The 10,871-nt window shown below is 49.6% G+C and overlaps 1 protein-coding gene across 7 annotated transcripts in view; it reads left to right on the forward strand.

The window, feature by feature from the left end:
• ANKMY1 (ankyrin repeat and MYND domain containing 1) overlaps positions 1–10,871 on the forward strand; it is an 82,543-nt gene that overhangs the window by 48,097 nt on the left and 23,575 nt on the right. For 6 of the 7 annotated variants that reach the window (XM_032277707.1, XM_032277703.1, XM_032277701.1 and 3 more), the window contains 3 exons: positions 7,889–8,029; positions 8,783–8,923; positions 10,493–10,600. In XM_032277707.1, coding sequence (XP_032133598.1) covers positions 7,889–8,029; positions 8,783–8,923; positions 10,493–10,600 — 390 coding nt within the window. The remainder of the gene's footprint in view (positions 1–7,888; positions 8,030–8,782; positions 8,924–10,492; positions 10,601–10,871) is intronic. The other variant, XM_032277705.1, reaches the window with a different exon arrangement.

Here is a 10,871-nt window from a genome sequence, read left to right on the forward strand (position 1 = left end):
CCCTGCTTGCCTGGGGTTCACCTGCAGCAGCTGTTGAACAGCAAGGGTTGTTACCAGTTTTCTTCTTCTGCTATCTTTGTCCCAGAAGGATACCCGCCTAGTGTCAATCTGATCTCTCTTTTATGAGGTGTCTTTTTGGATATATAGGGGTCAGGGAGCTGCTTGAGGAGACGGTCTCTTCTTTATAGGAGCTCAAATGGTGAGCTGCGAGCTCTGTTGTTGTTCATTCAGAGCTGCTGGGCAGGTACTTTTAGGTCTCCTGCAGCAGAACTCATAAACTGCTTTTTGTTCCCAGGTGCTCTGTCCCAGGGATTTAGGGCTTTATTTATGAGTTTCTGTTATGCTGCCGCCTTCTTTTTTTTTTTTTTTTCCTTCAGACCTGCCCAGCCCAGCAAGGAGGCAGCCTAGTCACTGTCGGCCTATAGCAGCTTTGCTGAGCTGCTGTGGGCTCCGCCCCGCTGACGAGTGAACTTCCCTGCAGTCCTGTTTATATGGGTGTAGTTAGAACTGCTTTGGTGATGGTGGCCCGCCTCTGTTGGGGTGGAGTCTCTGCTGTGGCGGGTTGCCTTGGCAATGGCGGGCTGCCTCAGCAATGGCGGGTTGCCTTGGCAATGGCGGGCTGCCTCGGTAATGGCGGACGCCCCTCCCCCACAGAGCTGGACCATCCGGGGTTCAGCTGCGCTTGCTGTGAAACTCTCAATCCAGAGTTTCTGGTTGCTGTTCTTTTGTGGGGGTGGGACCAGCCGAGCCTGATCGCCTGGCTCCCTGCCTCAGAGCCTTTTTTAAGTTGGTGTTCCAGTCGCCTGTTGAAGAGGCGCCGGGGTCTGTTTGTTTTCCCCTGCGGCCACTCACTGCGCTGGCTTAAACAGCGGCACTGAGGTTTGTGGCGCTTTTTTTTTTTGCCCTGGAATCTACTGTCCTGGTTCTCTGCTCAGTCCCCTTTTTGAACCGGCATATGGGCAACTTCCCGTGGCTCCAATCACCAGCCAAAAGGGCCCCCGGACTGGTGTATTTTGTACGGAGAACCGCGGCTCCGGGGTGCCGACAAAGCAGCCATGCAGGGCAAAGCAGCGGCACTGGCCGGCATGGCCGCGCTGGCTGAAACAGCCGCACTGGTGACTGTGGAGCACCTCCGCCCAGGAATTTCCTAGTCTGTGGGCAATAAAAATGCGGCGTCCACTCACCCTCTGCGCTTTCACTGGGAGCTGCAATCCTGAGCTGTTCCTAAACGGCCATCTTGGATCGTCCTCGATAATTTCTTTTCATCTGTTTTTAAAGTGCATCTTCACACATTTCCAAGATTGATTTCTAGATACAGTACTGACAGTTAGGTAACTGTCACCATTAGAATCTTCAAACCAGTGCAACACTTATACATATTTTGTTTTAAAGAACACACTTGGAAAATTTAAAACACACACACACATACACACACACACACACTTGGAAGCCCAACAGTGACAAAAGGCTTGGGATCAGAAATCACTATAAACTCCTACTTTTAAAAATTACTATTTAATCCAAGTGAATGCCACTTGATTTTGTGACTGTAAACACAAGTAAGTAATTTGAGAGAAATCCCAGTCAATATGGGTTTAAGGCCAAGGCCAATCTTTCCTGAACACTGAAGCTTTGTACCCATGTCACTGTTTATCCTCATTACTTAAAGGAAAGGATGTGAAACCAACTCAGATTATTGATGGAATTGAATTATCTTGGAAATAAACACCATGTGAACTTTGCTACTCTCACCTACTTTCCCAAATAAGAAAATAAATAATATACTATTTCTTTTCAGAACGTATACATGTTTTATTTATTGCCAGGAAACTTAATGCTCTTACAGCTCTCTAGCTCATCAGAGGTAAGCAAAATCAATCCAATTTTAAATGGTTGGTGTGCCCTGTTATTTTTTGGAGGCTTGATAAATAAAGGTAGCTTAGGAACTTTAGATAAACAGAGCAAATGATGAACTGTTGGAAATGCATAGGAAACAAAGTGACTGTTTATAGAACCAAATACAGGCCTTCCATTAGAAGCTAGAAAACATCAATGGTTTTATATATATGGACATATAAGTAAAACCTGAAGGAGAACAAACAGCACATCAGTGAAATGTAAAAGCCAAAGCTAATGGGAAACCAACACCCGTTTTTTCTCCTACTGAGTTTACCATAGAGGCTTCAATGTTCCTGAGAGCCTAAAAAAGTATGATGAATATTTCATACCTGGTATACAAATTAATATCTTTAAGGCCACCAACAGCACTATACATTTTGTGTACTTAAGACATTTGCTTGAGGCATGTGGCCAGTAAGTCCTTTAGTGCTGGTACTACCTACACAGAAGAGCAAATACAGTGTGAGACAAAGCAATGCAAGCATGGATGTGAAATCTGGCTCCATGCTAAATCTGGCTTCATGCATAACTCTATTAAAAAAGAATTGTCAAACTGCCAATGCATTTCTTTACAGTATTTCTTAATTTCCCTTCATTAAGACTAGGAGCTTTAACTATGGACAATGCTCATTAGCCAAATTTATCCAGTTTACTATCAAGTTTTAAAGAATATTATCTAAAATTTTTCAACTTTCTGTTTTGTCTATATGTACATGAAGGTAGACACACAGAGAAACAAACAAAAAACTACCTATGCCTTACACAGACCGTCTATGACATGCTTGGACTCTCTTTCATCTTAGATTTTTTTTCTTTTTTAAGTAACCGGTCATTTTATTTTAGGACAGACATTTACCACACAAGATTCTTCCTTATACAAAATTATTCTCTTTATAACTTTCCTTAATGAAAATACATCTTAATATGCATAATTTTCTTTACATCTCTCTCCCCTACTTACAGGTTCCTTTCTATTAATACCTTGTTTCATAAATAATCTTTTCAAGTTCATAATTCAAATCAACCTTTAGGTAACTTTTTTCTTTTTTCTTTTTTTTTTTTTGAGACAGGGTCTTGCTCTGTCACCCAGGCTGGAATGCAGTGGCACGATCATGGCTCACTGCAGCCTCAACTTCCTAGGCACAAGTGATCCTCCCACCGCAGCCTCCTGAGTAGCTGGGACTACAGGTGTGTGCCACCATTCCTGGATAATTTTAATTTTTAGTAGCGACAAGTTCTCGCTGTGTAACCCAGACTTGTCTCAAACTCCTGAATGCAGGCAATCTTACCTTGGCCTCCCAAAGTGCTGGGATTACAGACATGAACTATCATGGCTGGCCTAGGTAACTTTTGAATTAGACAAAACTATTCTTTTTTTTAATAAGGACACATCTTCTTTGGCACATCTTATATATATAACCATATATTAACTACAATCTTTATTCTTACTAACCTTAAATTTTAGTGAAAAACGAGGAAGCAAGAAATCCTGAGAATTCTAAGGATGCTAATTTTCAAGAAATATTGGCATTTTATAGATGAGTATATTCCACAATTTAAAAAAATGTTTCCCCATATCATAAGCCTTTCTTAATTGGAAATGACCCAGATATCCAAGGAGCATGAAAAATGACTTTAAGATTTCAAATTACAAAAAACTACAACCGTTTATTCTTATTTACATGTACTCAATTCTTGTCAAAAAAGTCACACAAGGATCATTTTGTTTTGGCTGGATTTATAGTTTTATAACCTTCTGTGCCAAACCCTGGAACCTCAAAATATCTAGCAGAGACAAATATAAACCTGGATAAATATATATACTGACAATGTCAAAAACATTTGTATTTTTATCTTGATAATAATGTTAAATTCAGTATGTTTAAGATTTACTTAAGTCATGTGAACTTGAAAATTGTTTGGACTTCTTAATTTATGAGCTTAGTTATTTATAAGCCAATTTTGTAGGCATAACATACAACAATCAATGTACAACATAAACACACCTAAACATACACACACACACACACACACACACACACACACACACACACAAAGATTCAATAGCTTTTACCTTGGAACTCTAGCCATGAGATAGCAATACAAACTCATCAGTTAACAGACATGTTCACATGGCCAAACTTTGTTTGCCCTAATAGGTAATAGAATGAAGGCTGTGAACCAAACTTTGGGGTAAAGCAGTTTCCATATTGGTTTTATTTTAAAAGGCCAGACCTCCCCAGAGAACACTGAGGCTAAACAGCACCACAGAAGAACATAATCTATTAAGCAGGCCTAACCTTGCTTAGAACAGCAGCATAAAATCCTGGCTACAGGGAACTCCATCTCACCTTCCCATTCAAATGTAAAATGAGGCCCATGGAGAAGACAAACTTCTCCAGAGTCCAATGAATATCAGGGCCAAAAAGAAGATCAGTTTATTCTGATTTCCCGTGACTTTGTCAACACACACAAACAATCACCAAAACACAATCCAACTGCTGCAGCAACAAACACGCCCCAAGGGTGTCCCAACTGAAATAGTCGGGTGCTTACTCTCTCAGTCAGTCAGGCCTGTTCAACATGCAAATGGAAATTCTTTTGGAATTTCCCCAACTTGATGGGAGCAGATCCTGCTGTCTGGCGTCCACAAAAGATAGTCACCCACTCGGACACAAATGTCAAATTTCAAAGAGTGTTCTTCCTAGGCAGCCAGGAATGCTGCTGGGGCTGGCAGTGGTGTGACCAAGGAGAAAGATCAGAATCTGTCTTCAGCCAAAAAAGCGTGAGGCAGTTGCTTGAAGGGGCGGGGGGCACTTCAGAACTCAGCCCATAGCAGCTGAGCCATGAGCAATGCGTTCCTGATCAGGGAACCAAAATCTGTTACCGAAACAGCAGGAGTTTGATCTAGGTCCTGCTGCTTGCCACTCAGAAAGCCAACCACTGAGATGAGTATTGCCAGGGAAGAAGGCTTTAATAGGGTGCTGCCACCAAGGAGATGGGAGATCAGTCTCAAATCCATCTCCACAGCTGACTACAATTAGGGGTTTATGTTGCAAGGAGAAAATGTAACCATGTTTGGGAAAACATGAATTAGGCAGAGTGAGGAAGAGGAGTTGGCTAGCAGGAATCAGGTGGCAGATGAGGCAGTCATGAAGGGAAGGACATCTGCCGTCTCACTCTCTGGATGCCATGATCTGGTGCATTCAGCTCTTTGATGCTGTCTGGGAGGTCTGAGGGTTGGTTTTCTGAGAAAGAAGCTGAGATAAAACAAACTTAACCTTCTCAAGTTTTCAGATTGGGAGGGTCAATTTCTATGTTTATTCAAAAGAAACCATAAACATCAGTTCTACGGGATGATCGGGCCAGTTTCAAACACCTGTTAGAGACATGTGTAAATCAACTGTCGCATCCACAGGGGCCAGATGAATGCATCACTACCGAAGTGACAAAGGTGCCACGCAGAAATCGACCCAGACATCTGCAGGACATGTGCAATTCTATCTACAAGAATAAAAGTGGTCTTGCTGACCCCATGTGTTAGGAATTAGGAGAGCAGGTGCCAAGTGGCCTTCCTGGGACTTTCCTGCCACACGCCACCAGCAAGGCTGGCATTCACGCCCCTGGAGCCTTGTCAGGCACAGCTGCCACCCCTCCACAGTTGGAAAACAACACCTCAGCATGGCTTAAATTTGCATTTCTTTTATTGGTGGTGGGGTTGAGCATTTGTTCTGGGGTCTGAAGCCATCAGGAGTCCTTTTCCTGTGGACATTTTGCTTGTCGGGGGCGCAAGGCCCCTCACTGTTCAGCCGCACTGTCAAGGCTCCAGGCACAGCAATGCTCGCTGTAGCAGAGCTGCAGCTCCTTGGTTAATTCCCATAATGCCTGGTATTTCACAGAATTGCCAAGTATGTAAATGTTCATACTGAACGTTGGTGGCAGCACTGGGCTCACAGTGTATCTCCAAGAGCCACGTTTTCCTGCAAACACCACAATGTGTCACCGCCAGATGTCAGGATTTGGCTGTCAGAGATAGGATGCCTACATCTCAGGTTGGGCAGAACCAGTTTTTCTACAACCTGGTTATACACTTATGCCCAACGGGATCTTATTAATATTAATATATGAGGAAACGCAGAGCAGACGGAACAAGCTTCTCTCAGCGAGAGCAGAACGTCAGCACCTTCTCGGGGTCCTGGCTCCAGGTCCCACTCTAACTGCCGGCCTTACCTGGACCTGGAAGTTAGGGGGTTCTTTGCTCTTCATTGAGCTTTGTGCCTTGCAACTTCCCCTTGGATTCCTTCTGTGCTCCTGGCAGAGTGTCATCCGCCATCTGTTTGGAGAGGGTCTGTGGTGGGAAACTGAGCCCCCATGTTGCTGAAAATGCCACCATTTACCCTCTTGCTTGAATAATAGTTTAGTTGGGTACAGAATTCTGGGTTCCAAACTGTTTTCCCTTAGACCTCTGAAGGTCCTGCCTCACTGTCTTCTGCCTTTCCAGGACTTGTGGGTCTTAATAAGACGTGTGATGCCCCCTGAACTCCTGTGTCTTTGTAAGGGTTAATTCCCTCCCTCCCTATTACGTCAGCTTAGCACGGGGTCAGAGCTGCTGGTCTGTGAAGTTTTCTTGTATTATTTCTGTAGTATTTCTCTCCATTTCCCTGCTCCTACCTGAGAGATGTTAGAACTCCAGCTCTCTCTCATGTCCCCAGATTTTGTTCTGCACTGTTTTCTATATCTTTGCGCTTCTGCTGTTTTGGGGAACTTCCTCAGCTTAATCGTCTCTTGATGCATGCCTCAGCTGGGTCGGTTCTGTTACTAGCTCAGTTGTTGCCGTTGCTGCTGCTGTTTTAGGGGTGACATGACGTGTAACGAGTGTGTGGCCTTTGGCTGACTGTCAGGAGCGCACAGCCCCATGTGCCTCCTGGTGGCTGGGGCTGCGGTTGCCACGGAGCGGCAGGCTGCCCTTTCCCCCCTTGGCTGCGTGGGTCTGCGTCTCTCTGGGGTCAGTAGATTGTCACCTGCAGCACCGGCCTCCCCCACAACAGGCGATGCCTGCACTATGCTCCCATTTCTCTCCTCTTGCTGCATGCCTCTGCTGGGCGTAGGTGCTGCTGCCCTGGTCATGCTTGAGGCTGTGGGTGTTGGGCCGTGTGGGGGTCCCAGGGGCTGCTGTCAAGCTGGGAGAGTCCCGCTTCTTCTGGGAGTCAGCAGCTGCCTGGACCCTGCCCTGCCCTCTGCCTCGGATGCCCCAGCCATCTTCCTGGGTCATTGGTGGATGGGCCTGCATGGGCACACCCAGCTACTCTCCCCAAGTTCCTCTGACTGGTCTCCATGCTGGTGGCTCTTCCTACCATCCAAGCTCTTCTGGCTCTCCCTCAGGTGGCCCTCCTGGGTGCTTTTCTCTTTCCTGTTTGAGCGAGGCTGGTCTTTAAGGGGTTGGGGAGCATCTCTTGACCCAAGGTCCACTGTCCATTCCCAGCCGGGCTCTCCCTTGGGCTGGCAGGGCTGCCTTCCGAGGCTACGGCCCCTATGAACATCTCTGTGTCACTGCTGAGTCGGGGTGCCATCTACGGATGCTGTTGGCTGATGGCTGGGGACACTGGATGGAGAATGGACAGGTCAGGGGCTGGAGTCAGGAGGCCACAGGAGCTGATGGGCCTGGCAAGGGCAAGGAGGGGCTTTTCTTAGATGAGCATGTGGATGGTGGCTTAAAATCACACTGGTTCAGGGCAAGCCTTCCTACCTGTGGCCCTGGTGGACGGGTGTGTTAGGTGTTGGAAGAAGCAGGTGTGGTCTGTTCAGTGTGCTGGGAGCTTTGTCCACGCTGCCTTCAGGGACCAGCATCCTGCATGTTGTGGGGCTGGTGAGGCTGAGAATGGTGCCCTTGGAGTCTCAGCCATGTCCCTGGCATTTGGGTCCCCCAGGTGCCTCACCTGTCTCTCCCCACGAGCATGTGCCTCACCCCGCCCCGGTGTTTCCTCCACAGCTGGGCGCCCTGACACCACTCCACATCGCCGCAGCCCTTCCTGGGGAGGAGGGTGTCCGGATTGTGGAGCTGCTGCTGCACGCCATCACCGACGTGGATGCCAAGGCAGCCGACGAGGACGACACTTACAATCCTGGCAAGGTGTGTGCCTCGCGATGCGCGGCGGGGGTGTGGGGCCTTGGCCGGGCAAGCCTGGATGGAGTCATGCCCTATGCCGAGCCGGAAGGGCCTGCTGGCTTGGGGCCCCAGCAGTGGAGATCCTGCACAGAAAACCCATCTGGATGCCAGCCTTAGCCAGTGGGCTTCTGATATCCAGAGGCCAAAACGGTTGATTGGAAGAACGTGTTTGTTCAGGCAGGCCGCCGAGCACGGGGTCCCCATGAGGACCCGTCGCAGGCTGCCATCGCCTTTTGGAAGGTTTGTCTTTGCAGACAGAGGCCGGTTCCATGTCCCCAGGGCCTCCTCCCGGCTGAAGCCATCCTGTCCCCCCAAAAGACCCCCATCACGGGCTCTGAGGTCCCGTCTTCCTTCCTCCACAGGGTCCAGCCCCGAGGGCAGGGGGCTCCGCTGCTTTCCTTTTCCCTTGTCCAGTTCCTGGCACATGACAGAGGCCACTGAGCACATGTTCATGCTGGACATGGGTGTGTGCTGCTCAGCGAGGGGTGCCCGGGAGGGGAGGGCACAATGGCTGTGACCCCTGTGGATGTTGGGGTGTCTCAGGGACAGGCGCGCAGGGGACAAGCACTCAGAAAGCCAGGCATCGGTTTTCAAGAGGGTTTCGCGGGGTGAGACTCCAGACCCACAGTTTGGGGAGGCAGCTCCCTCGCTCCCTTGCTGTTCCCGTGGGCACACGGCAGGTCTGCGGGCGCTGGCAGAGCCCTCCATTTTACACAGGTGGACCTGCTGCCCTCTAGCCTGAAGCTCAGCAATGAGCCAGGCCCTCCGCGAGCCTACTACGGCGCGCACACGCCCCTCCCTGAGGACGGGGGCAGGACGGCTCTGCACGTGGCCTGTGAGCGGGAGGACAGCAACAAGGTGAGGGCCGGGCCTGGCGGGCGACGGGCTGCCAGCAGGGGGACACGCTTCTCAGGCTGAGTCTCAGGTAGAAGCCAGGGCTCGTGGGAAGATGGGGAGGGAAGCAAGGCAAGGCGAGGATGGGATTTTGCACTCGCGCACACACACACACACACACACACGCGTGTGCATGCATGGGGAGGGGGGTGGCGGCATAAAGTTGGTTTCTTACCCCAGGGCCTGGTCAGGCATGTGTGGGAGCCTTGGGCCTGGCTGTGACCGTCCGTCCCGTGCTGCCAACCCTTCTCTGTCACTCTCCTGTGTTTCTGACTCAGGACCCCAGGGCAGGTCTCATCTTCCAGAACCCTGGGCCCTGCCCTGCTGGCCCTGTGACCGCTGCCTCCTGCCTGCCTTGGGGGTTAATTCCTACCAAGTTGGGTGTGGGAACCAGTCCGAAGATGCCCAGCGGCTGGGGTGGATGTGGGGAAACTGAGGCCAGGTCTCAGCTTTGCTGTGTGGTAGCAGGTGCAGCCTAAGTCAGTTGGCTATGAGCACATGACACACTGAGCCTCAGTTTACCCACTTATAAATGATATTAAAGATCCTGGGCCTTCAGCAAGATGGTGACTTGTGTGGTCCTGACATCAGCATGGGGATGAGTGTGCAGAAGTGCTGTGTGTGAGAATGGGCGCACGAGTGATACTGGGAGGGGGAGGGGAGGCAGGGAGGAGAGGGAGGGGAGGCAGGGAGGGCAAGGACGGGGGAGGATGGCAGGGAGGCAGGGAGGGCGGCAGGGAGGCAGGGAGGACAGGGAGGGCAGGGACGGGCCCACCTTCCTGGTGCCGAGGGTGGGGCTCTTCACACTCAGGCCGTCCTCCACAGTCACAGAGTCCTGGGAGGGGAGGTGCTCCTCCAATGATACCTACTATGTACCAGGACCTGCCACGTGGTCATGTGGTCTGGACTGTCCCTTGTCCTCTGAAAACAAACTTTAAATCAACAGATGCATCATTGTCCCCCTAGTTTTCATTTGGAAATGATGAATGCTTAGAAAATATCTTCTCCGTTTGGGCCAGGCATGGGGGCTCACGCCTGTAATCCCAGCACTTTGGGAGGCCAAGGGGGGCAGATCATGAGGTCAGGATTTCGAGACCAGCCCAACATGGAGAAAACCCGTCTCTACTAAAAATACAAAATTAGCTAGGCATGGTGGCACACACCTGTGATCCCAGTAACTGAGGAAGCTGAGGCAGGAGAATCGCTTCAACCTGGGAGGCAGAGGTTTCAGTGAGCTGAGATCATGCCATTGCGCTCCAGCTTGGGCAACAAGAGCAAAACTCCATCTCAAAAAAAGAAAAGAAAAAAAAATTCTTTGTTTGAAGACCCATCCACCTCCCCACCATTCACCGATCCATCCATCCATCCACAATTCTGAACACCTTGTGCCAGGCAAAGGAATGGTTGGGGGGAAGTAGCTGCTGAGTGGCTACACTGATTTCATTGTGTTTGTGTTAATGACTACCGTCAGGTGTTCCTTGTGGGTGGGGGACCTCTCTAACCTGTCATGCTTCTGCCTTTCTCCCCACCCAGTATGCCAGGGACATCGTCCGGCTCCTTCTGTCTCACAGAGCAAACCCTAACCTGCTGTGGAGCGGCCACTCCCCGCTCTCCCTGTCCATTGCCAGTGGGAACGACCTGGTGAGCACGTTCTGCACCCACAGACCTGTGCGCCTATGTGCTTCCATCTCCACTGCCCCTCCCACCATCAGTCACTGGGATTTGAAGATCCATCCATCCATCCGTCTGTCCATCCGTCTGTCCATCCATCCATCCATCCATCTGCCTGTCCATCCATCCATCTGTCTGTCCGTCCATCCATCCATCTCTCTGTCCGTCCATCCATCCATCCAACCATTCATCTGTCCATCCATCCATCCATCCGTCTGTCCATCCATCCATCCATCCATCC

The sequence above is a fragment of the Sapajus apella genome, unplaced genomic scaffold, assembly GCF_009761245.1.
Source record: "Sapajus apella isolate SASKATOON/1434 unplaced genomic scaffold, GSC_monkey_1.0 scaffold10, whole genome shotgun sequence".
Classification (NCBI taxonomy): Eukaryota; Metazoa; Chordata; class Mammalia; order Primates; family Cebidae; genus Sapajus; species Sapajus apella.